The sequence below is a fragment of the Sphaerodactylus townsendi genome, linkage group LG10 (genome assembly GCF_021028975.2).
Source record: "Sphaerodactylus townsendi isolate TG3544 linkage group LG10, MPM_Stown_v2.3, whole genome shotgun sequence".
In the NCBI taxonomy this organism is placed as follows: domain Eukaryota; kingdom Metazoa; phylum Chordata; class Lepidosauria; order Squamata; family Sphaerodactylidae; genus Sphaerodactylus; species Sphaerodactylus townsendi.
In genome coordinates this window covers 84,597,408-84,623,482 of record NC_059434.1, presented here as the reverse complement: position 1 = coordinate 84,623,482, position 26,075 = coordinate 84,597,408, and the positions used below count along the sequence as shown (strand labels likewise).

General features: G+C 47.3%; 1 protein-coding gene across 1 annotated transcript in view; it reads left to right on the top strand.

The window, feature by feature from the left end:
- The window catches only part of DDRGK1 (DDRGK domain containing 1), a 40,714-nt gene extending 20,352 nt beyond the window's left edge, over nt 1–20,362 (top strand). Inside the window, exons 7-9 of the mRNA XM_048509971.1 lie at nt 14,381–14,437; nt 14,740–14,788; nt 20,140–20,362. Coding sequence (XP_048365928.1) covers nt 14,381–14,437; nt 14,740–14,788; nt 20,140–20,312 — 279 coding nt within the window. The 3' untranslated portion in view covers nt 20,313–20,362. The remainder of the gene's footprint in view (nt 1–14,380; nt 14,438–14,739; nt 14,789–20,139) is intronic.
- Nucleotides 20,363–26,075: the final 5,713 nt, after the last annotated feature.

The window sequence follows — 26,075 nt, the reverse complement described above, 5'->3', positions numbered from 1 at the left end:
GCGGGGGGGGGGGGGGGGGGGTCAACCTAGCATCAAGGCCAGCTGCTGTTAGTAACATAACCAAGCACTTCTGGGTTTGGTCACTAAACTCACGCCATTGCAAAAAGCAAATGCCGTTGTCCTGGAATAAATTAGTGCTTGTGACTTAATGTGTACTTTGCGATCATGGGAATGGACAGTAGTCTTGGGGTAGGTCATATGTCAAGGCTTGGGGGTGGAAATTGTGGGTACATCCAGACATACATACCATAAGTAGCGAACCTGCTAAGGAACTACCATGCATTTTGGCGTGACATTGAACCGTAGGCTCAGGGGAAACCCGTATATTCTCTGCAGAAGAGGGACCCATGTATTGCTCTGATCTTTCAGACAGTCTCAAACGACCTCTCCTTCCTGGTTCACTGCAACCTTTTCGATAGTGGGTTGTTGTTGTTTTTTTAAAAAAGAGGCATAGAGGATCGGGGCGATCTTGCAAAGTGCTGAAAACGTTTGAAAAGAAAGCGCTGCCCGTCTTCTTGACCAGGGGGGTGCGAAGAGGAAATCGCAGTTGGGTTCAGAAACAAGCTCATATGTCATCTGAGAAGTGAAAAACCAAGTGGGGCTGAGAGGGTCCCCTTTTTGTAGGAAGGGTTGGCTGCGTTCAATAGATGCTTGCTTTCGAAGCGATGCTGAGTGTGTAAAAAGAGACTTCTGGGATGGGGGATGTTGCACAGCCACAGATGTCCTGGGCCAATCGTGTGCTGGTCCCCAAGCGGGCATCATCAGTACGTTGTGCCAGCTGTTGATTCATTTCCAGGTGCGATTCAAGGCAGTAAGCAGCTAAGGACCCCGTGGGCTTGCCCTTCAGTGGAGCTAGTCCGCCTGTCTTCAATAATTGAGATGAGGTATTCTGCTATCTGGAAAGTGGGGCTTTCCCATTTATACCTTCCCTACGCATTTCACTCCCTCCCCGGAGATGTTCTCCTGGTGTCCCGCTTATTGTATTTTTGGTACTAGAGCACGGGTGTCCCAACTCTGGCCCTCCAGATGTTCATAGACTACGATTCCCATCAGCCCCTGGGAATCGTAGTCCATGAACAGTTTGGGGGCCAGAGATGGACACCCCTGTACTAGAGGAAAGATGATTTCTTTCCTCAGTTCTTCAGCTGGAACCCATTGTTTCATGAACTTTACCTGATTTTGGAATATATTCTGTTTCTGTTTGCTTTGTCTCAGGGCTTTGTGGCTTCCATTGTTGCCATGTCATTTTGATATTGTTACACAGTGAGCAGCAGTGGCGTAGGAGGTTAAGAGCTCATGTATCTAATCTGGAGGAACCGGGTTTGATTCCCAGCTCTGCCGCCTGAGCTGTGGAGGCTTATCTGGGGAATTCAGATTAGCCTGTACACTCCCACACACGCCAGCTGGGTGACCTTGGGCTAGTCACAGCTTCTCAGAGCTCTCTCAGCCCCACCCACCTCACAGGGTGTTTGTTGTGAGGGGGGAAGGGCAAGGAGATTATAAGCCCCTTTGAGTCTCCTGCAGGAGAGAAAGGGGGGATATAAATCCAAACTCTTCTTCTTCTTCTTTGCTCTTTAGTCTTCAACGCTGCTCTGCTGGTATTCCCTTTTTGTTTAGTTCTGCTTTTAGTCCAAAAGTAAGCCATCGATCTTTTGGCATTGCAAACTGAATTTGGGTTGTGTTAAAAAATTATAAGACCATCTTTCATCCCTCCCCTCCCTTCTCCCCCAGTGAGTCCACACTGAGAAGCTTTGAACTAAAAGGCAGGATATAAATATTTAAAATAAAGTTCATCATAAATAAGTAAGGCCATCATGGTCTCTACCTACCCCATGAATTCCTGAAATACCGAACGTGGCATATGTGTACAGTGGTCCGCTTCACAATTTTAATGCAACACTAAACGTGTAACCCGATATGGATAATTTTCTTTTCGCACGGTCTCGGTTGGAGTATTGGAACTAAGATCCAGTAGAAATCTTTACTCTTATCATGAAGGCATTTGGGTAACCTGTGACCACTCGCACACATTCTCAAGTCAACCTCTGGGAGCCAGAGTAGTGTGACCAGATGTCCCGCTTTTGGCGGGACAGTCCCACTTTTAAGCAATTTGTCCCGCGGGGTTTTTTAAATCTCCCGATTTTTGGAAGGCTGCGCGCGACTGCTCTCTGGAAGCTCCTCTTTTCCCGCCTCTATAACAGGGTAGGAAACGGGAGTCAAGAAGGCAGTCGCTGCAGCCTCCCGTGCATGTAATAGCGGAGCGCACTGCCTTTTAAAACGCTCCCCAGTTTCCCGCCTCCGGTCACAGGGCTGGAAACGGCGGCGCTTCCCCAGAAGGCAGTGCTGCAGCCGCCTCCTCACAGACGCTGACGCCGCAGGGAGCTGACTGCCTTTTGGGGCGCTCCCCAGTTTACATTTTACTTACTTACTCCCCAGTTTACGCCCTGTGACAGGGGGGGGTGGAAACAGGGAAGCCTCTAGAAGGCAGTGCTTGCGGCTCCCTGCAAGGCTCCGCTTAAAAAAAGGTGAAAATCTGGTCACCTTAAGCCAGAGGCATATCTAGGAAAAATGTAAACCCCCCTCCCCCACCACGACTGAACAACCTTTTTTGCACTAGGTCTTGAAGTCGGAGCATGGATCCTGGGGGAAGGAGGAGTGGTGTGTGTGTGTGTGGGGGGGGGGATTTTCCACCTCCCACGTGACTAAATGGCCGCGGCCTGGGGACATTTGACCCCATATGTCCCCCTGGACGGTATGCCCCTGCCAGGAGCTGTTGTGAGGGTACATTGAGGCAGAGAAAACCATGTTTACTGTCCTGAGCTCCCTAGAGAAAGGAAGAAATAACTGTTTAAGGGACTGGGGATCCTTGTAGGTTCTATGGCAGAGGTGTCAGTAGCTGTTCCCTCTCAGATAGTTAGTGGACTTCACAGTTCCCATAATCCCCTGCCATCATGATGCTGGCAGGGGATTATGGGAACTGTAGTCCATAACATCTGGAGGGCCGCGAATTTGACACCTATGCCCTATGGCATCGGTCAACACTTTACCTGGTGCTTTCTAGGTGGTTTTTGGATGTGGGTGCAGAAGGGGGTGGAGTTTTTGGCTTCAGACAGGCCATGGGAAATCCGATTGGCTGCGCAACTTCACAGCGTGACTGTAAGGAAGCTGCTTATATAGCAAGAACATGTGGTTTTTTTTAACAATACGGTCATTTTAAACAAAGCATCTGCTTGAAATATTGAAGAATTACCGTTAGAGTGATGCATGACCTCACTTCCTGACCTTCTGTGGTTGACTCCGCCTCCTGCGTCAGCCATTTTATCGTTGGTTCCGATGCTGGTAGCTGCAGCCATTTTGCGGTTGCCCCTACCATCCTGTGTCAAAATTTCAAAAGTGCCCGTGGACTCCGAAAGGTTGGGGACTTGCGCACTAGAGAGGCAGACATTTCAGTTGTGTGGAACTACGCCCATTTTATTCCTTGCATATTTTGGGGTGGGCTGGGGGGGATCAGGAAACATCCCCCCCCGCCTTAAAAGAAAGTGGGACGGAGGTTAACTGCTGGTTTTCAGAAATTGCAGCTCTTCCAACGCATTCTCTTACTCAGGGCTGAATTCCGCCTTCTGCGGCCAGAATGTAAATCCATTAAACAATAGCGGGGGATTAAGAAAAATAATAATTCTCGTCATGACAAAGCAGAGGCCAGCACGCTGCCTCGATTCTTTTCAGCATCCAGGAATTCTCTTTAACAACACCCAAGAGAGATTTATTGTAGCAAATCTTTTAATGGCTGCCGATATTGTGATTGCAGCAGCGTGGAACCCTGCTCGGACCCCTGAGCGGCTTGAAAGCCCCCGGAAAGAGCTGAAAGGGGAGAAATTAGTGGTTTGCTGCCAGTTGTATAGCTGCTGCTTTAAGATGGTTTTAAACTTTTTCATTGTTGTATGTTAATATTTTGTAAGCTGTTGCGAAAGCCTTCCCCCCCCCCCCCAGCTGTGCTTGTGGGATATAAATTTAATAACAGTAATAAATTAAGGGAGGGCGCTACTCAGACTGAGTAGCGGCTGCTTGGATACGCGGCCTCTGTTTTTCTTAATTATGGGAGTAATTTTTGCAGCTGGGTTCCTGTTGAACGTAGCAATTACGTTCTCTATGCTACGAGTTTCCAGTGCTTAAATGTGAAAATTTTAAAATTTGCCAATGGGGTGACCTGCGGATTGCCCCAGAAGACAGATTACTGGCTTCGGTCAGGAGAGTTAATTTGAAATCCACGCTCAGCCACAGTCTCAGAGTAACTGTGAGCCAACAATTTTGTCCCTGCCTTTGCTACTTCCACGTAAACCGGGGCACCCAGCGTGGTGCCTGCGGGTGCCCTGCCCACCCTAATACCTTTCCTGGCATCATCAAATGTTTTCAGCAGATTCACAGGGCCAGTTGGGGCTTTTGCCCAGCGGAGATTCTGATTGGTCATTGATGAATAGATTGGCCATGAAGACTTTTTAAAATCCCGGTTGGGCCTCAGCCGCTATCACAGCACAAACATCCCAGTATCCTGGAGATCAGAGAATCCCATAAAAGAGGAGGAGAGGAGAGGAGAGGAGGAGGAGGAGGAGGAGTTTGGATTTATATCCCCCCTTTCTCTCCTGCAGGAGACTCAAAGGGGCTTACAATCTCCTTGCCCTTCCCCCCTCACAACAAACACCCTGTGAAGTAGGTGGGGCTGAGAGAGCTCCGAGAAGCTGTGACTAGCCCAAGGTCACCCAGCTGGCGTGTGTGGCAGTGCACAGGCTAATCTGAATTCCCCAGATAAGCCTCCACGGGTCAGGTGGCAGAGCTGGGAATCAGACCCGGTTCCTCCAGATTAGATACACGAGCTCTTAACCTCCTACGCCACTGCTGCGTAAAGGAGGGGATAGAAAAAAAAATTCTGCCTAAGCAAGGGATTGACGGAAGGGAGGGAGGGTGGATGGCGAGGGGAGAGGCTAGAATTGATAACCGTTAAATTCCCACTGAGGGTGGAACAAGTTAAACTGAAGCAATCCCCCGCCCTGACCACCATACAACATGATCTTACCAGTGCAAAAGGGGAGGGGAAAGGGAGGCCCGTCAGAACGAATCACGCTCAGTTGCTGCTCTCAACTATAGACCTTTACCAGGTAACATCCAGTCTGACCCTTCCAATTCGCTTCTCTCTCGAAGAGGTTCCCCCCTCTGCGTATATTTTTGCACAGCACATCTTAAATTCTAAAGGTCACCCAGACCTTTTGGTACAGCTGCCTGCCTGCGCCCCCCCGCCCCCCCCGGTCAGGTTGCCAAACCTGGAAATGTGAATCAACCTTTTAGTGCTACGAACAACCCTTCGTCCTCATCGTGCCAGCTGGTAACAAAAAGCCTTCGCTGGCGTGCAGATCTTTGCAGATATTTTTGGAAGAAGATGGGAGAAACAGACGTGTGAAACCCTAAATGCAAGGAGGGGATCGTTCATGTGAAGTCTTTTAAGCGAATGTCTCTCAAGTAATAACCACAGTGAATTCATTTTTCACCTCTCCGTTCATTTGCCTCTCGGAGTCCATGCCTTGCCTCGAAACCTCTGCCAGCTTGCCGCACGTCGACTGCCCCTTGAATGTGCTTTCCACACACAAGTGCACACACAGACACAAGGAGAGGCCCTCTGGACTGTCCCATCAATCAAAGAATCTGATTTCCTGTGTATGCAAGACAGGGCCTCTTCGGTGGCAGCCCCACAATTGTGAAACAACCTCTCCAAGGAGCTGTGTCTGGCCCCCTCTTTTCTTCGTTCTTCAGGAGGCAGCTGTCAATTGGCTTTATTCAGGATAGATCTGATCCGTTTAGTTTATTCCACCTATTCCTAGTTGTAAACTGTCGGTCTAATTTGCAGCTTTTTGTGTATTTTCATGCGTTTTGTTCCGGTTCTGTTGCTTCGAGTTCTGTAAGGCGGGCAGGTGGCACGTAAACGTTTTAAAATAAATAAAAAAACAAAACACCCTTTTAAAAAAGAAGATTCGCAGAACCCTGGCAGTTCCAAGCTCTGAGAACTGGTTTTCATGGACTGGTTCTAGTTCTATGCGTTCAGTCCATAATACTCAGTTCTCTAGCTTGACTGTATCTGACTTCATAACTAGGGGACTTGTGAAGCTGGGTTTTTATGTAACGTATGATCTCATTTCCTTATACCGTCTTTTTCTTCTTCTTTGAAAAAAAAAAAAAACTGCTTTACTTCCCCTTGCCATAGAAGCCAGAAATAGAACATGAGGAATAAATATTTTACAGTCAGAATCGGAGCCAAGAATTTAGGATGACTGGTAGGGCATTCCCACCCTCTCCCCACATTTATATAAGAATAAAAAATCTTAAAAGCTGAAATAAAAAGCACATGATTAATTTGTGGGGTTCTCTGTCGCAGAATGTACTGAAAAGCTGTTAGCTTAAAGAACTGAACTAATTCGTGGAGGACGGATCTTTCAGGGTCTCATATTTGCAAAACAGAGCCTCTTTCTGCATAATAGGCATAAAGAATAAGGTTGCTTAGTCGTCAAGAGCCGTTGCTTTGTGTCTTCATTTCCCAAAGCATCTCCCTGGCCCCTGTCGGAAACGGAATTCCGGCTTAGGTGGGACTTTGGTATTCTTACATCCTTGGGAAATGAGCCGCTCCTTTCAGGCAGCGTTAAAACGTGAAACTGTCAGCAGTCTGAGTGGTGTGAGTACAAAGAGGCTGAAGTCCCAAACTACTCAGAAGTAAAAGTTTAGAAAAAGACTGGAGGAGCTTTTTCCGTAGCTTTGCCTCTTGAGCGTCCCTGGCTATCAGAAAGCCTTCGACCTAAAATGGGGGAGCTGGAGTACAGAGTATTAAAGGAGGATTTTGATATAGTGGGCATTACAGAGACATGGTGGAATGAGGAGAACCAGTGGGATGCTGTTATACCAGGTTACAGGCTCTATAGGAAGGATAGCACAGGGCGCATGGGGAGTGGAGTTGCCCTTTACATCAAAGAGAGCATAGTGTCACATAAAATAGACAATGCAAAGTAGAGTTGGGGTTCCCCTACAGAATCACTGTAGGGTATCAAATACCCAGGGTGTGAGAAGGACGAGTTTAATATTAGGAATATATTATCGCCCTCCTGACCAAGAAGGGTGCACAAGAGGATTCTGAGATGGAAAAAGAAATTAGAGAGGCCAACAAAAGCAAAAATGTAGTGGTAATGGGTGATTTTAACTATCCCCATATAAACTGGAAAAATGCATGTTCAGGTCATAGTAAGGAGAGAACATTCCTGGATATGCTAAATGACTGTGGCTTAGAGCAGATGGTTGTGGAACCAATCAGGGGAGAGGTGATCCTAGATCTAATTCTAAGTGGGACCCAGGACCTAGTGCAGGAAGTCAGTGTTGTTGAGCCGATAGGGAACAGTGACCACAATGCTATCAGATTCAGTATCTCTGCATGCGAACAAGTGACAACTACTAATGTAGTTACATTTGCCTTCAGAAAGGGAAATTTCTCAAAGATGAGGGGGATAGCGTGCAGGAAGCTGAAAGGGAAAATCAAGAGAGTCAAAACTGTCCAGCACCCCCAGAGCTTTGTACTGTTATTTATTGATTTGATTTAATATCCCGCTCGCTGAGATCCGACTTGGTGTAGTGGTTAAGAGCAGGTAGACTCTAACCTGGAGAACAGGGTTTGATTCCCCACTCCTCCACCTGAGTGAAAGAGGCTTATCTGGTGAACCGGATGTGTTTCCACACTCCTACATTCCCGCTGGGTGACCTTGGGCTAGTCACAGTTCTTTGGAAATCTCTCAGTCCCACCTGCCTCACTTTAAGGTGTCTGTTGTGGGGAGAGGAAGGGAAAGGAGCTTGTAAGTCACCTTGAGTCTCCTTGTAGTAGAGATAAGTGGGGTATAAGTCCAAACTCTTCTTCTTCCTGCTGAAGTGGAGTCAGAGCAGCTCATAGTACATTTATACAATACAGTTTCTGAAAATACCATATAAAATAAAAATAGATAATCTGGCACAGTGATGGTGAACCCACTTATTGATCGCAAAGTGCCAACACGGCAGTTTAACCCAAATTATGAGGTTTTAGTTTAGAAAAAAACAGTGGGCTCCAAGGCGCTCATTACTCGGGAGTAAGCTTGGTGGTAGTTGGTGGCTTTGCTAATGTAGTTACATTTGCCTTCAGAAAGGGAAATTTCTCAAAGATGAGGGGGATAGTGCGCAAGAAGCTGAAAGGGAAAATCAAGAGAGTCAAAAATGTCCAAGATGCTTGGAGGTTATTTAAAAACACAGTGTTAAAAGCTCAGCTGGAAAGTGTTCCACAGGTTAGGAAAGGCAGTGCCCAGTCCAAAAGAAAGCCACCATGGTTAACAAGGGAGGTTGAGGAAATTATTAGGAAAAAAAAAGATGTCTTTTTAGAAAATGGAAGTCCAACTTAACTGATGAAGAATACCAAAGAGAACACAAATGGTGGCAAAAGAAGCCAAGTTAGCTGTAAAGGGGAGGCAAAAAAGGATTATGAAGGAACGCATGGCTGCTAACATCCAAGACCAGCAACAAAATAAGTTCGTTAAATACATCAAAAAAGCAGGGAAAGCCAGCTATAGGGGAAGCAGTAGAATCAAGTTAGATGAGATGAAGGAACAAAAGGTGTGTGCTAAAAGATGACAGGGAGATTGCAGAGAAGCTGAATGAATTCTTGCATCTGTCTTCACCTAAGAGGAGAGTGAGGAAAATTCCTGCCACCTGAACCAAGCTTCTTAGGAGGTGAATCTGAGGGAACTAAGCTAAGATAATGGTAGACAAGGAAGAAGTTCTGGCAGCCATTGATAAACTAAATAAGTTACCAAATCCCCTGGTCTAGATTGTATTCATCCAAGAGTTCTTAAAGAGCTCAAGCATGAAATTCATTGTTGATGTTCCTCACATTAATATGCAACTTATCCCCTGAAATCTGCCTCCATCCCTGAAGACTGGAAGATGGCCAATGTCACACCAATCTTTAAGAAAGGATCTAGGGGGACCCGGGAAATTACAGGCCAGTCAGTTTGACATCTGTTCCTGGAAAATTAGTAGAATCTATCATTAAAGATAAAATTATTAAACATGTAGAAAAGCAAGACCACTTGCTGAGGAAGAGTCAGCATGGCTTTTGCAGAGGCAAATCCTGTCTTACAAACTTACTAGAGGTTCTTTGAGGGTGTAAACAGGCATGTGGATAAGGGGAACCAGTGGACATTATTCACTTGGATTCCAAAAGGCTTTTGACAAAGTTCCTCACCAGAGACTGTTGAGAAAAAACTCAGCAATGAAGGAATAAGAGGGGAAGTCCTCCTATGGGATTAAAAACTGGTTGGAGGAACAGGGAAACAAAGGGTGGGTATAAATGGGAAGTTCTCACAATGGAGAGATGTGTAGGGAGTGGTGTCCCCCCAAGGATCTCAGGTATTGGGACCAGTGCTCTTTAACCTATTCATAAATGACCTGGAAGTAGGGGTGCTTGGGTAGCGCAGGCCAAGTTTGCAGATGATACCAAATTATGTAGGATGGTGAGAACCACAAAGGGATTTCTCATGTAAGAGCCTCCAAGCTGACCTTGATAAATTAGGGGGTGAGAATTATGGGCTCAAGAAATGGCAAATGCAGTTCAATGTAGCAAAATGTAAAAGCGATGTACATAGCAACAAAATCCAAACTTCACATACATGCTACAGGGGTCCAGTGCTATCCAGTCACAGACCAGGAAAGGGATTTGAAGCGCTCCTAGTTGATAGTTCCATGGGAATGTCAACTCAATGCATGGCAGCTGTGAAAAGGCAAACTCTATGCTGGGGATAATTAGGAAAGGAGTTGATAATAAAACTGCAAGGATTGTCATGCCCTTATATAAAAAAGACGCAGCGAATTAGGCCGCACTTGGAGTAATTGTGTTCAGTTCTGGTCAGCCACATCTCAAAAAAGGATAATAAAGAGATAGAAAAAAAAAGTACAGAGAAGGGCAACGAAAGGATGATTGAGGGGCCTGGAGCACCTTCCTCTTATGAGGAGAGAGGCTTCACGCTTGGGAACTCTTTTTTAATTTGGAGAGAAGACGCCTGAGGGGGGGGGATATGATTGAAGTCTATAAAATTATGCATGGGGTAGAAAATGTTGATTGTGGAGAGAAATTTTTCCTCTCCTTTCTCACTAATAATTAGAACCAGAGGGCATTCGTGCATTGAAAATGCTGGGGGGAAGAATTAGGACTAATAAAGGAAACACTTTCACTTAACGCAGATTGGTGTTTGGAATATGCTGCCACAGGAGGTGGTGGGATGGCCACTAACCCGGATACAGTTTTAAAAGGGCTTGGACAGATTTCATGGAGGAGAAGCTCCATCTATGTATTACCAATCTTGATTCACTTGATCTGCAAATGCTCTTGAAGCAGACCAGGTGCCTTCGGGAATGGCAGCAGCAGCAGAAGGCCATTAAGCTTTCACCTCCTGCATGTGATTCCCAAAGGCACCTGGTGGGCTACCGCGAGTAAAGTAGAGCGCTGGACTGGAGGTGGACTCTGGGTCTGATCCAGCAGGCTAGATTCCTATGTTCTTATGGCTTATGGTTAATGTAGTTACATTTGCCTTCAGAAAGGGAAATTTCTCAAAGATGAGGGGGGGGGATAGTACTTAAAGAAGCTGAAAGGGAGAGAAAATCAAGAGAGTCAAAAAATGTCCAAGATGCTTGGAGGTTATTTAAAACACAGTGTTAAAAGCTAAAACAGAAGGTGTTCCACAGGTTAGGAAAGGCAGGGGCCAGTCCAAAAGAAGGGCACCATGGTTGAAAAGGGAGGATGAGGAAAGTAGTAGGAAAAAAAAAGATGTCTTTTTGAAAACGGAAGTCCAACTTGACTGATGAAGAATACCAAAGAGAACACAAAATGGTGGCAAAAGAAGCCAAGTTAGCTGTAAAGGGGAGGCAAAAAAGGATTATGAAGGAACGCATGAAAACAGCTAACATCCAAGACCAGCAACAAACAGTTCTTTAAATACATCAAAAAAGCAGGGAAAGCCAGCTAGAGGGGAAGCAGTAGGCCCAAGTTAGATGAGATGAAGGAACAAAAAAGGTGTGCTAAAAGATGACAGGGAGATTACAGAGAAGCTGAATGAATTCTTGCATCTGTCTTCACCTAAGAGGAGAGTGAGGAAAATTCCTGCCACCTGAACCAAGCTTCTTAGGAGGTGAATCCGAGGGAACTAAGCCCGAAGATGTGGTAGACAAGGAAGAAGTTCACAGCAGCCATTGATAAACTAAATAAGCTACCAAATCCCCTGGCCCAGATTGCATTCATCCAAGAGTTCTTAAAGAGCTCAAGCATGAAATTCATTGCTGATGTTCCTCACATTAATATGCAACTTATCCCCTGAAATCTGCCTCCATTCCTGAAGACTGGAAGATGGCCAATGTCACACCAATCTTTAAGAAAGGGTCTAGGGGGACCCACTTGAAATTACAGGCCAGTCAGTTTGACATCTGTTCCTGGTAAATTAGTAGAATCTATCATTAAAGATAAAATTATTAAACATGTAGAAAAACAAGACCACTTGCTGAGGAAGAGTCAGCATGGCTTTTGCAGAGGCAAATCCTGTCTTACAAACTTACTAGAGGTTCTTTGAGGGTGTAAACAGGCATGTGGATAAGGGGAACCAGTGGACATTGTCTACTTGGATTTCAAAAGGCTTTTGACAAAGTTCCTCACCAGAGACTGTTGAGAAAAAACTCAGCAATGAAAGGAATAAGAGGGGAAGTCCTCCTATGGGATTAAAAACTGGTTGGAGGAACAGGGAAACAAAGGGTGAGTATAAATGGGAAGTTCTCACAATGGAGAGATGTGTAGGGAGTGGTGTCCCCCCAAGGATCTCAGGTATTGGGACCAGTGCTCTTTAACCTATTCATAAATGACCTGGAAGTAGGGGTGCTTGGGTAGCGTGTTGTGGGTTGCAGATGATACCAAATTATGTAGGATGGTGAGAACCACAAAGAGATTGCTCATGTAAGAGCTTGGCGGACCTTGATAAATTAGGGGGTGAGAATTATGGGCTCAAGAAATGGCAAATGCAGTTCAATGTAGCAAAATGTAAAAGTGATGCACATAGAGACAAAATCCAAACTTCACATACATGCTACAGGGGTCCAGTGCTATCCAGTCACAGACCAGGAAAGGGATTTGAAGCGCTCTTAGTTGATAGTTCCATGGGAATGTCAACTCAATGCATGGCAGCTGTGAAAAGACAGAGCTATGCTGGGGATAATTGGGAAAGGAGTTGATAATAAAACTGCAAGGATTGTCATGCCCTTATATAAAAAAGACGCAGTGAATTAGGCAGCACTTGGAGTACTTGTGTTCAGTTCTGGTCAGTACATCTCAAAAAAGGATATTGAAGAGATAGAAAAAAAAAGTACAGAGAAGGGCAGCGAAAGGATGATTGAGGGGCCTGGAGCACCTTCCTCTTATGAGGAGAGAGGCTTCACGTTTGGGAACTCTTTTTTAGTTTGGAGAGAAGGCGTCTGAGGGGGGGGGATATGATTGAAGTCTATAAAATTATGCATGGGGTAGAAAATGTTGACAGAGAAATTTTTCCTCTCCTTTCTCTCAATAATACTAGAACCAGAGGGCATTCGTGCATTGAAAATGCTGGGGGGAAGAATTAGGACTAATAAAGGAAACACTTTCACTTCCGCGTGTGATTGGTGTTTGGAATATGCTGCCACAGGAGGTGGTGGGATGGCCACTAACCTGGATGGCTTTAAAAGGGCTTGGACAGATTTCATGGAGGAGAATTCGATCTATAGCTGCAATCTTGATTAGCCTTGATCTGCAAATGCTCTTGAAGCAGACCAGGTGCTTTCGGGAATGGCAGCAGCAGCAGAAGGCCATTGCTTTCACCTCCTGCATGTGAGCTCCCAAAGGCACCTGGTGGGCCACTGCGAGTAGCAGAGTGCTGGACTAGATGGACTCTGGTCTGATCCAGCAGGCTAGTTCTTATGTTCTTATGTTCTTATGCTTTGAAGCAACTGTGCAACTCTTCCAACAGTGAATCATGACCCTAGGAGGGTTTAGAAGCAAGCCCTATTACCAGCAACCGAGCTTATTCCCAGGTAAAGGATTGTGCTTTAGTTCTTCCCATGAAATCAGAGGGGTTTAACAGCACTTAATAGGGTTACCTATCGCCCCCCCCCCCCACATGATGAACTCTGTGCACGCGTGCCCACTGAGAGGGCTCTGAGTGCCACCTCTGGCACCCGTGCCATAGGTTCGCCACCACTGATCTAGCAGAAGAAGAGTTTCGATTTATACTTTTCTCTCCTGGAAGGAGTCTCAAAGCAGCTTACAAACTCCTTCCCTTCCACCCTTCACAGCAGACACCCTGTGAGGTAAGTGGGGCTGAGAGAGTTCTGAATGAACTGGGACTAGCCCAAGGTCACCCAGCAGGCTTCATGTGGAGGAGCAGGGGAACAAATCCAGTTCACCAGATATTGTCCACTGCTCATGGAGAGGAGCAGGGAATCAAAAATGGTTCCCCAGGTTAGAGTCCACCGCTCTTAACCACTACACTACGCTTGCTCTCAATAAGCAATTCACCCTTCCCAATTCATGTTTTTACCCCAATTTTCATGTGTCAAATAGTCTCCTTCCGGAAGCTGTTGGTTTTCCAGGTGGCGTGGATTAGATGCCCACTTAGAAGAAGAAGAGTTTGGATTTATATCCCCCCTTTCCCTCCTGCAGGAGACTCAAAGGGGCTTACAATCTCCTTGCCCTTCCCCCCTCACAACAAACACCCTGGGAGGTAGGTGGGGCTGAGAGAGCTCCAAGAAGCTGTGACTAGCCCAAGGTCACCCAGCTGGCGTGTGTGTAGGAGCGTACAGGCTAATCTGAATTCCCCAGATAAGCTTGCACAGCTCAGGCGGCAGGCAGAGCTGGGAATCAAACCCGGTTCCTCCAGATTAGATACACGCGCTCTTAACCTCCTACGCCACTGCTGCTCTTAGAGCATGTTTGAGAAGTCCCGTGCAGGTATACCAGCGTAGTGTAGTGGTGAAAGTGTCTGACTAGAATCTCGTAGACCCAGTTTCGAATCCTCATTCTACCCTGGGGGTTTGGGCCAGTCAATCACTCCCAGGCTAATCTACCTCACAGGGTTGTTGCGAGCATAGCTCTTTCGCATTTCCGTCGGGGAGAAAGGCCGGGTGTAAACGAAGTGAGTACGTTTAAAAATACCAGCGCGCAGCAGGGATGGACGATTATATCGATAACTGTCTTCTAGCACAGGAAAAAAAATATATGTGTTTTTGGCAAGCTGATCTGAGACCCTGTCTCTTTCCACAGAACATGAAAGTGGTTCTTCTGGAGGACCTGGCCTCTCACATGGGGTTGAGGACACAGGTACATGTTTGCATGGGAGACTACGGCAGAATTGCGTACTTCGTAGGCATCCCGTGGTTGCCGCTGGAAACCTCTCCATTTCAAGTTCTTCCCTTCCCTACTTCCTGCATACCATGTGTCTAGCTCCCCCCCACCCCCCGAAAATCTGCACGAAACAAGCATCTTGATAAGGGTGGAGGCATTACGTCCCTTAAAAGGGACGCTTGCCAAACCTCTTTGGAAATGCGCACGTTGTCTCCAAACCTTCTAGCACACCTGCAAGCGTGAGACGTGCCACTCACTGGATTGTTTTCTCTCAACAGGAAGCGATTAACAGAGTACAGGACCTGATGGCAGATGGAACGCTAACAGGTACCGGTGAAAATATGACGGGGGTTTGTGTGTGTGGCTGAGGCGGAGGCAAATGTCTGCGGCACAGAAGTTGCGCACCTGACTGTTGATTTCGCCTTGTTTATTTTATAAGCATATGCATAAGCATTTTATTGTCATTGTGCACGCACAACGAAATTTACAGCAGCATTCCTCGATGCACACAATTTCAGACTCATACATCCATCATCCTCACTTTCCCCTTCCTCCACCCATCCCTACACAGCCCCAAACACATCAACACGAAGCCGCGTTCAGCATAGCCACAGCTCTAAAGCTGTCTCTAAGCCTCTTTGTCCTAGTTTTGATAGACCTGTCTCGTCTGCCGGATGGTTACAGTTCAAAAAGAGAGTGTGCTGGATGAGACGGGTTTCTCAGAATATTTTGGGCTTTTTTTAGGCTTCGGGAATTATACAGTTCTTCCAAGGAGGGGAGAGGGCAGCCGATAATCCTCTGTGCAGTAGTGATCACCCTTTGGAGCGCCTTCCTATCTGCCGCTGTGCAACTGGAGAACCATACACAGATGCAGTAGGTTGAGACACTCTCTATAGCACAGCGGTAAAAGGACACCAGGAGTTTTCCATCCAGTTGTTGTTTCCTTAAAAGTCTCAGATAGTACAGTGATTGATTATGACTTTTTTTTAATACCGCCCTTGCCTTGACGGGCTCAGGGTGGTTTCCAGCCTCCAATCAAACAATATGTAATACAACAAATAGTTTAAATTCAAATAGCAACAGATTTCCGTAGACAATCAGTATGTCTGTGCATAGGTCCCTCTTCCTGCTATACTCCGTAATATTTAAACTGGGTAGGATTCCAGCAGGAGGGGTCTCTGAAAAGCAACCCTCGTCTTCCCTGGAGGTCTCTCATCCAAGTACTGACCAGGGATCTTGCTTAGCTTCCAAGATCTGACAAGATCAGGCTAGCCTGGGCCGTCCAGGTCAGGGCCGGATGTCTTTCCAGCCATGGTGACAGCTCAAAAAGAAGAAGAGGAGGAGGAGGAGTTTGGATTGTTATCCCCCCCATCTCTCCTGTAAGGAGACTCAAGGCAGCTTACAAACTCCTTTCCCTTCCCCCCTCACAACAAACACCCGGTGAGGTGGGTGGGGCTGAGAGAGCTCAGAAGAACCGTGACTAGCCCAAGGTCGCCCAGCTGGCATGTGTTGGAGTGCACTAGCTAACCTGGCTCCCCAGATAAGCCTCCACAGCTCAAGTGGCAGAGCGGGGAATCAAACCCGGTTCTCCAGGTTAGAGGGCACCTGCTCTTAACCACTGAACCACGGTGGGATATAATGGGTATGGGGGGGAAGGAAGGAAGGAAGGAAGGAAGGAAGGAAGGAAGGAAGGAAGGAAGGAAGGAAGGAAGGAAGGAAGGAAGGAAGGAAGGAAGGAAGGAAGGAAGGAAGGAAGGAAGGAAGGAAAAACAGAAGAAGGGGAAAGGGAGTGGGAAGCGAAGGGAAGGGGGGGCTGATGACAGTCACACCGTAGCTGCCTCAACCATATGCTTTCAGTTTTATTTAGCTGCCTTTCCAACTTGCAACCTTCTAGGGTTGCAAATTTCAGCTGTTTGCAATAAAAATAGATATGCTTCTGAATGGGTTGAAAACAGCAAATGGAATGGGGGAAAGTCGCTTTTGAATCACCTCGAATGTCATCGGGCGTCTGTGGGTAAAAGTTGCAAGGTTTAGGAGGATGAAGAGAGATGGCCCGGACGTAGCGTGAAACAACGGAGCGTGGCGGAAATCAGCAGGAAGACAGAGGCAGCACTTTGCCTTTGCTCTACTGATCTGGCCACCCACATGGCTGAGGAGGACAACCAGTCCTTTGGCCAGTTTACCCAGGGAGCCGGTGGAAAGTGAAAAGGGAGCAAAATACGCTTTGGACATCATAAGAACATAAGAACAAGCCAGCTGGATCAGACCAGAGTCCATCTAGTCCAGCTCTCTGCTACTCGCAGTGGCCCACCAGGTGCCTTTGGGAGCTCACATGCAGGAGGTGAAAGCAATGGCCTTCTGCGGCTGTTGCTCCCGAGCACCTGGACTGTTAAGGCATTTGCAATCTCAGATCAAAGAGGATCAAGATTGGGAGCCATAGATCGACTTCTCCTCCATAAATCTGTGCAAGCCCCTTTTAAAGCTATCCAGGTGAGTGGCCATCACCACCTCCTGTGGCAGCATCTTTGGCCTGCAAAACACCAATCCTGCGTTGCGTGAAGAAGTGTTTCCTTTGGTGAGTCCTAATTCTTCCCCCAGCATTTTCAATGAGATGCCCCTTGGTTCTAGTATTGTGAGAAAGAGAGAAAAATTTCTCTCTGTCAACATTTTCTACCCCATGCATAATTTTATAGACTTCAATCATATCCCCCCTCAGACGTCTCCTCTCCAAACTAAAGAGTCCCAAACGCTGCAGCCTCTCCTCATAAGGAAGGTGCTCCAGTCCCTCAATCATCCTCAATCTCACATCAGTCGCTTGTGTCAGACCGCAGTGGGACATGGTGGTTCCCAGAGGCTGTTCCAGGAAGGCGGATGAGGAATGACATACATCAATAATGAAGAGCCCCATTGAAAGGAAGGAGGCCGAATCTGCTCACGGGAGCGCTGCCGTGCTGGCAGACTCACCCTCCTCGGGACACTTACCCTGGTGGAAGGGTGCTGCCCCCCCCCCAAGTGCTAGAACAGGGTCCTGGATGCTGCACTACCTTCCCAGGGCCCTTCTGCTGCCAGCAGTATAGAAGGGGCAGGCTGGGGGTGTGGCCAGGGGAGGAGCTGACCTTAGTTGGCTTCCTTGTGCCCTTTGCTGGCGTTATGCTGGTGGCCCATACTTTTGGCAGCTTAAGTCTGTTGAGCCCCATAGAGGCTTTGGCTGCCAGGAACCGGCTACCAATCTTGATCCTCTTTGATCTGAGATTGCAAATGCCTTAACAGTCCAGGTGCTCAGGAGCAGCAGCAGCAGCAGAAGGCCATTGCTTTCACATCCTGCACGTGAGCTCCCAAAGGCACCTGGTGGGCCACTGCGAGTAGCAGAGAGCTGGACTAGATGGACTCTGGTCTGATCCAGCTGGGCTTGTTCTTATGTTCTTAACCCTTTTTGGGGGCCGCAGCCAGCTGCAGCACTGTATCCAGCCACCCTGCTCTTAGATGCGATTGCCCGTGTGCTGTCAGCCAGTGGATCCAGTGGATCTTCAGTCGATCCAGCAGGGCTGCTCTTACTTTCTTATGGAGCGCTTCATTCCCTGGCTCTCCGTACAATCATGCCCATGAATATTTGCACGTTTGGATTTAACCAGCGTTCAAGATGAATTTCCTTACAGCTGACAGATGTAGGGAGCGAGATTTGAGTCTCGTAACAGCTTAAAGACCAGCAAGATTTCCAGGCTTTAAGCTTTTAAGAGTTGAAGCTCCGTTTGTCAGATACTATTTGTGCCTCAAAATCACACGATGCTGACTTTCTCAAAGGAATCCATGGCTCTGATTTGAAGTGGAAGTGATCACATTTGTTCCCCCTTCCCTATCAGACTGCCACGTACAGGTTATCTGGGTTCCGGGACATGAGTTTTTCCTTTAAACCCCTGCCTTTGAGCAGCAGTGGAGAATTAGTTAAGAGCAGGTCACTCTAATCTGGAGGAACCGGGTTTGATTCCCTTCTCTGCCACTTGAGCTGTGGAGGTTTATCTGGGGAACTAGATTAGTCTGTGCACTCCCACACACGCCAGCTGTGTGACCTTTAGCTAGTCACAGCTTTTCGGAGCTCTCTCAGCCCCACCTACCTCACAGGGTGTTTGTTGTGAGGGGGAGGGAAAGGAGATTGTAAGCCCGTTTGAGTCTCCTTACAGGAGAGAAAGGGGGAATATAAATCAAAGTCTTCTTCTTTTAATAGATTGGTTTAAATTTGAGGGTTCATTAGCTCTCCCCTTGTGGGGGGCATATGGGACCTTCTTTGAACTGTACTTGACATGCACACTCCGCAAAGTATCCTGACCTACAGTGATAGAGTGATACTGGAAAACCTACAAGGTAAGTGCTTCATCGATTAATTTAGTAGACTTGCTTTGCTAATAACTTTTTCACGCCCTAATAGTGCCAGTTAATCAATCAAAGGGGTTTTGTGGGTTTTCTGGGCTGTATAGCTGTGTTCCAGTAGCATTTTCTCCTGGCATCTTTAGATGCAGGCGAAACGTCAGGAGAAAATGCTACTGGAACATGGCCATACAGTAGACATAGACAAGCCTTTATTGGCATTCCAAAATACAATAAAACAATTGTCCATAAAAGACAGATAGATACAACAGCCATTCAGAGTCTTATCAATAGTTTAGTCCAAATGGGCTCATCAAAAGTGCCATTCCTGTACACCTCTCCACAGACCAGACTGAAAACCCTCCAACAGAGCCCAGGCATCACAACAGCATACAGTATCAACACTCCACTATAAAACACAGAGTTTGTTAGAGTGGCACCTAACACAGAACAAGGGATAGGGGGCGAGGAAATGGGCAAACAATTGATTTGACTCCCATAGGTTAAGCCACAGCCTTTGGTTTGTCACTCCCATCACGGCAATCCGTAACAAAACTGCTGACATCTCTCAATGAATCACCCACAGGTTATTTGACTTTGGGTGACCGTGAACCTACAGGTTGCTGGCAGGGAGTGCGCACTGTATGCCAGTAGCAAATAGTTAATGTAAGCAACATTGTTGTTGTTTTGATGGATAGCAATCTAATGCTTAGTATCCATCTAGCGTTAGTCTATAATCTTTAAAAGATATTTTGCTACGCTTTCGCAAAAGTAAGGATCAAGATTATCTAAGATTAAAGGAATCCTAAGAGCATCGGTTAAATGATTGTATAGAATTGGAAGCAATGATAGGTTGGAGTGTTCTGATCCTTAGCCAAATCTTGCACAATGAAACAGAGTGTGCTCCAGTGTCTCTACTTGGCCTGAGTTGCATGGGCATAGCCTCTTTTGTTTATCTATGTGTTGGTATCTGCCTTTAAGGAGCATAGAGGGCATTAAATTGAAACGGGCCAAGGTTATTGCTCTTCTGTGCCTTGGATTGGTAAGCCAGAAAAGGTAGTTGGCTGTATGTCCTTGTTCAAAAGGGATAAGCAACATGGCCATACAGCCCCAGAAACCACACAAAACCCCAGTGATTCCGGCCGTGAAAGCCTTTGACAAGAAGTTAATCAATCAAAGGTTGCAGCCTGTGAATTTATGTGTTGTAAACTTATCCCAGACTTTAAAAGGGAGACCAATCGGAGAACCCCGTTCACTAATTAAAACTATTACTCAAAAACTCTGGAGTTTAATCCTTCATCTGACTTTGTCTGCAGGCGTCATTGACGATCGTGGCAAATTCATCTACATCACACCGGAGGAGTTGAGAGCGGTGGCCGAATTCATTCGCCGGCGAGGCCGCATCTCCATTACCGAACTGGCCCGGCAGAGCAATTCTCTCATCAACCTGGAACCCGAGGCCAGAGCGGTCGCTAAGGGAGCGGCCTAAAAAAATCCGATGCCCCGCTATGAGAAAATAAACCGTGGTCAGAAACATGACGAAGCCCCTGCATGGTTTAACTAGCTTTCTGAAACATTCAGAAGTCTTCACCTGCTGCCAGAAGATGGCCGGTGGCAGCTAAAAATGGCGCATTCTTTTTTTAGTCCAATTAGGCCTACCCCGTTTTTATTACATTTATCATAAGAACATAAGAACAAGCCAGCTGGATCAGACCAGAGTCCATCTAGTCCAGCACTCTGCTACTCGCAGTGGCCCACCAGGTGCCTTTGGGAGCTCACATGCAGGATGTGAAAGCAATGGCCTTCTGCTGCTGCTGCTCCCGAGCACCTGGTCTGCTAAGGCATTTGCAATCTCAGATCAAGGAGGATCAAGATGGGTAGCCATAGATCGACTTCTCCTCCATAAATCTGTGCAAGCCCCTTTTAAAGCTATCCAGGTGAGTGGCCATCACCACCTCCTGTGGCAGCATCTTCCAAATACCAATCACACGTTGTGTGAAGAAGTGTTTCCTTTTATTAGTCTTAATTCTTCCCCCCAGCATTTCCTGCCCTTCCTCCAGGTTGCAATTCAGAATGCATGCATGAAGGAGGAGAGTTAGTTTCAGAGGTTTGCCGTGTTGGTCTACAGTAGAAGAAGAGTTGGTTTTGTACGCCCTGCTTTTCTCTACTTTTAAGGGGGCTCAAAGCGGCTGACAATAACCTCCCCTTCCTCCCCCCACAACAGTCACCGCTCCCTTTCCCTTCATAGTGGGTAGGCCTTGACCAGAGGACGGGCCCCATCCCTCCCATTCTATTATGGAGAACCAGGTTTTGATTTCCCACTCCTCCAATTGAGTGGCAGAGGCTTATCTAGTGAACCAGATGTGTTTCCGCACTCCTACATTCCTGCTGGGTGATCCTGGGCTAGTCACAGTTCTTCCAGAGTTTGGATTTCTACCCCTCTGTTAAAAACTTTGAGGAGTCTCCTAGCAACTGACAAACTCCTCCCCTTCCTCTCCCCACGGCAGACCCCTTGTGAGGTAGGTGGGGCTGAGGGAGTTCAGAGAGAACTGTGACTGGCCCAGCAGGCCAGTGTGGTGTAGTGGTTAAGAGCAGGTGCTCTCTAATCTGGAGAACTGGGTTTGATTCCCCGCTCTGCCACTTGAGCTGTGGAGGCTTAACTGGCGAACCAGACTAACTTGTGCACTCCGATACATGCCAGCTGGGTGACCTTGGGCGAGTCACAGTTTTTTGGAGCTCTCTCAGCCCCACCCACGTCACAGGGTGTTTGTCGTGAGGGGGGAAGGGAAAGTAGATTGTGAGGCCCTTTGAGTCTCCTTACAGGAGAGAAAGGGGGGATATAAATCCAAACTCTTCTCCAGTTGTAGGAGAGGGGAATCCAATCCGGTTCTCCAGATTAGAGTCGGTCGCTCTTACTCCCCCACGCTGGCTCTGGCAACAGCAAACCTACTTCTGATCTTTGAGCGTTGCCGTGTTGGCTGCCGTGTTGGGTGCAGTTTTCACCACCAAAAGCACATCTAACTGCCCCATGCGTGTAATTTCACAGGGCTTCTGCCGCTCCCCTCCCTCCAGGGGGATCTCATTCGCATTCAGCACCCAGCCAGGCTGTATCGGCTCATGGATAGTCGGATGCCAGGCCCCCGGGAGGACCGCAATAAAGGGTCCGTCAGGGTGCCACCAAAGACATCTGTGACTCAGACAGGCTTTGAATTCGGCGCTCTGAAAACTTCAAGGGTGTTTTTCCCCCCCCTTCCACTGATGTTTGATCTCTTGTGTTCTGCTCGTGGCTTGATCGCCTGAGTTCTGAAGCGGTGCTGCCGTTCAACGGGGCGCTCGCTGTTTAATTCAGAGCGGCGCGCCACTGCCTCGTCTGGTTTTCATTATAAAAATGGGACAGCCCTGCCTGTCTTGGGAGAAACTAGTAGAACTCAGCTTGTTCTTTTGGTTTTGGGGACTTTGGGGCTTAAAACTGGGACTGGGATTCTTACACGTGTGAATGGGTTGACCTGGGTCCATGGATTGCAGCCTTTTAGGCGAACCGGCTCCGGACACGTCATCGACAAAACGGTAGGAGAAATTTTCATTCGCGAACTGGGTTTGCCTGTGCTGGCTTGGCGAATGGCAGAAGATCTGGAGCGTAAAATACGAGGAGGATTTTCGGGGTCTAAAGCTTTCAAGCTGTTCATAAAATAAGGATGAAGGGAGTGTTGACTTTTGAAAGGTGGTAGCTTAAAAATCTTTTTGGTCCGTAATGTTCTACTGGACACCAGTCGAGCTATTCTGATGCCATCCGATATAGCTACCTTCTGAAACCGTTCTTTAAGTCCTGTCCACAAGGAATGATGTACAGCAGGGGTCTCCAACCAGTGGCTCTCCAGAGGTTCATGTACTACGATTCCCATCAGTCCCTGCCAAATTGGCAAGAGTTGATGGAAATTGTAGTCCATGAGATCTGGACATCCATAGGTTGGAGAACCCTGCTGTACGCCAATCTGTAGCCCATTCCTTCCTCACTGCAATCTCCAAACTTCGCATACACGCTACAAGGGTCAGTGCTATCAGTCACAGACCAGTTAAGGGATTTGGGCGTCTTAGTTGATAGTTCCATGGGAATGTCAACTCAATGCATGGCAGCTGTGAAAAAGGCAAACTATGCTGGGGATCATTAGGAAAGGAGTTGAGAATAAAACTGCAAGGATTGTCATGCCCTTATATAAAGCCATGGTGCGACCGCACTTGGAGTACTGTGTTCAGTTCTGGTTGCCACATCTCAAAAAGGATATCAAAGAGATAGAAAAAGTGCAGAATAGGGCAACGAGGATGATTGAAGGATTGGAGCACCTTCCTTATGAGGAGAGGCTGCAGCGTTTGGGACTCTTTAGTTTGGAAAGGAGACGTCTGAGGGGGGATATGATTGAAGTCTATAAAATTATGCCTGGGGTAGAAAATGTTGACAGAGAGAAATTTTTCTCTCTTTCTCACAATACTAGAACCAGGGGGCATCCATTGAAAATCCTGGGGGGAAGAATTAGGACTAATAAAAGGAAACACTTCTTCACGCAACGTGTGATTGGTGTTTGGAAGATGCTGCCACAGGAGGTGGTGATGGCCACTAACCTGGATAGCTTTCAAAAGGGCCTTGACAGATTTATGGAGGAGAAGTCAATCTATGGCTCCCAATCTTGATCCTCCTTGATCTGAGATTGCAAATGCCTTAGCAGACCAGGTGCTCGGGAGCAACAGCCGCAGAAGGCCATTGCTTTCACCTCCTGCATGTGAGCTCCCAAAGGCACCTGGTGGGCCACTGCGAGTAGCAGAGTGCTGGACTAGATGGACTCTGGTCTGATCCAGCAGGCTAGTTCTTATGTTCTTAAATGCCGCAACGAGATTACCTGCTCCTTAGCATCAGAGGCTGATGGCACTTCCCATTGAACTAACCAAACAGAAGTCATCAGCTGGATCGGGGTGTTGAACACATTTGATTCATGAAAGCCAGACATGATATAAATATGACTTAGAATCATAGAGTTGGAAGAGACCCCGAGGGCCATCCAGTCCAACCCCCTGCCGTGCAGGAACACACAATCAAAGCATTCCTGACAGATGGCCATCCTTTCTTTTAAAAAGAAGATTAAGAGGTGACATGATAGCCCTTTTAAGATATCGGAAGGGATGTCATGTTGGTGAGGGAGCGAGCTTGTTTTCTGCTGCTCCAGAGACCAGGACCAGGAGTCATGGGTTCAAGGGGAAGGAAAAGAGATTCCACCTCAACATCGGGAAAAACTAGGGCTGTTCAACAGTGGAATGCGCTACCGCACTGCAGAGTGTGGTGGAGTCTCCTTTGGAGGTTTTTAAAGAGAGGCTGGGTGGCCATCTGTCAGGGGTGCTTCGATTGCTCCTGTATTGCAGAGGGTTGGACTTGATGATCTCTTCCAACCCTATGATTCTGTGACTTGGATTCTCTCGTCCGCAGGGTTCAAAGGGCGATCCTGGGCTTGTCCAGCAGATGGCGGTAGTATCTCGATTTCACTATAGCAACCAGACGCCATCCAGATTTTTTAAAAAAGCCTAGTCAGCAAAATCACAGCCGAATGGAGAATCCGCATGTGATTTGCTCTGCAGCCGTTGCCCCGCTGGCCGGTTTTCATTGCGTTGCATTCCTCTTTTATTTATTTATTTATTTATTTATTTATTTATTTATTTATTTATTTATTTATTCGGCTTTTATACCGCCCGATCCCCGAAGGCCTTTTCCTTTCTTCTTTGCGAGCGTACCAGCCTCCGGCAAGGCTCCGCACGTCTGAGCGCTCCGCCGGCCTCAGTGTCCATTAAAGGTTATTCATTCACTTTTAGGGGTTTGTCGTTTTCATGCCAAGCAAACAGTGCGCATGAATAGGAGCATTGTGCGATGGGAAGGCGAGGCCCGGCCCTACACAAAGAACCAAGGAAGAGTATAAAGTGGAAAGACAAGATGTTTAGCAAGAGCTTCTGTCAAGGATAATAAAGGTCTACCAGAAGTAAACGGACTGAACGGCACCCCCCCGTTCCTGGCCTTTACAATTGCATGTAACTGATTTACAGTCCTCCGTTCTCCCCCGTCCCGCTTGGCTTCTCTGCCCTTTCCGCCAATAAGCTAATCTGAAACTAAACAGCTCGGTAAGTACCGAGGAATGTAGTTCCAATAACCTTAGCTATTAATAGGACTTGTATAGCAGAGTTCTGTTAGCAAACTACCCTGTTTCCCCTAATATAAGACATCCCCGAAAAATAAGACATAGTAGAGGTTTTGCTGAAGTGCAAAATGAAGGCATCCCCCAAAAGTAAGACATAGCAAAGTTTTTGTTTGGAAGCATGTCCGACGAACAGAACACAGAAAAATAAGACATCTTCTGAAAATAAGACATAGCGCATCTTTGGGAGCAAAAATTAATATAAGACACTCTTATATTCGGGGAAACACGGTATCACTGAAACCAAGTTACATTAAGGGGGGGGAAATCACATGTCTCCATACTGATTTCCCCTTCCAGTGAAGAAGAAGAGAAGAGTTTGGATTTATATCCCACCTTTCTCTCCTGTAAGGGGACTCAAGGTGGCTTACAAGCTCCCTTCCCTTCCTCTCCCCTAGAAAATGCCTGGTGGAAGAGCTCCGTCTTGCAGGCCCTGCGGAAGGAACTCCAATCCTGCAGGGCCCTCATCTCGCTTGGGAGCCCATTCCATCAGGTGGGGGCCAGGACCGAAAAGGCCCTGGACCTCGTTGAGGCCAGCGGGGTGTTCTTCGGTCTGGGGATTACCAGCAGGTTTTCCTCCGAAGAATATTCTGCTAAGGTCACTCCCGTCCCTAAATCCTCCTCCTCGGGTTCCGAACTCCAGGAATTTCCTGACCTGCAGATGGCATCCCGACCGACTTGAGGGGTGGTAACAGAGGTGTCCAACTCTGGCGCTTCGGATGTTCATGGGCTACAATTCCCATCAGCCCCTGCTGGCATGGCCAATTCTCTGGCGCATCAGATGTTCATGGGCTACAATTCCCATCAGCCCCTGCTGGCATGGCCAGTTCTCTGCCGCTTCAGATGTTCGTGGACTACAATTCCCATCAGCCCCTGCTGGCATGGCCAATTCTCTGCCGCTTCAGATGTTCATGGGTTACAATTCCCATCAGCCCCTGCTGGCATGGCCAAATGGCCGACGTTTAAAGTTGCTTGCTGTAAGGAGGAAAAATCAATCGTCCAGTGTCAAAGTTCGCCATTCC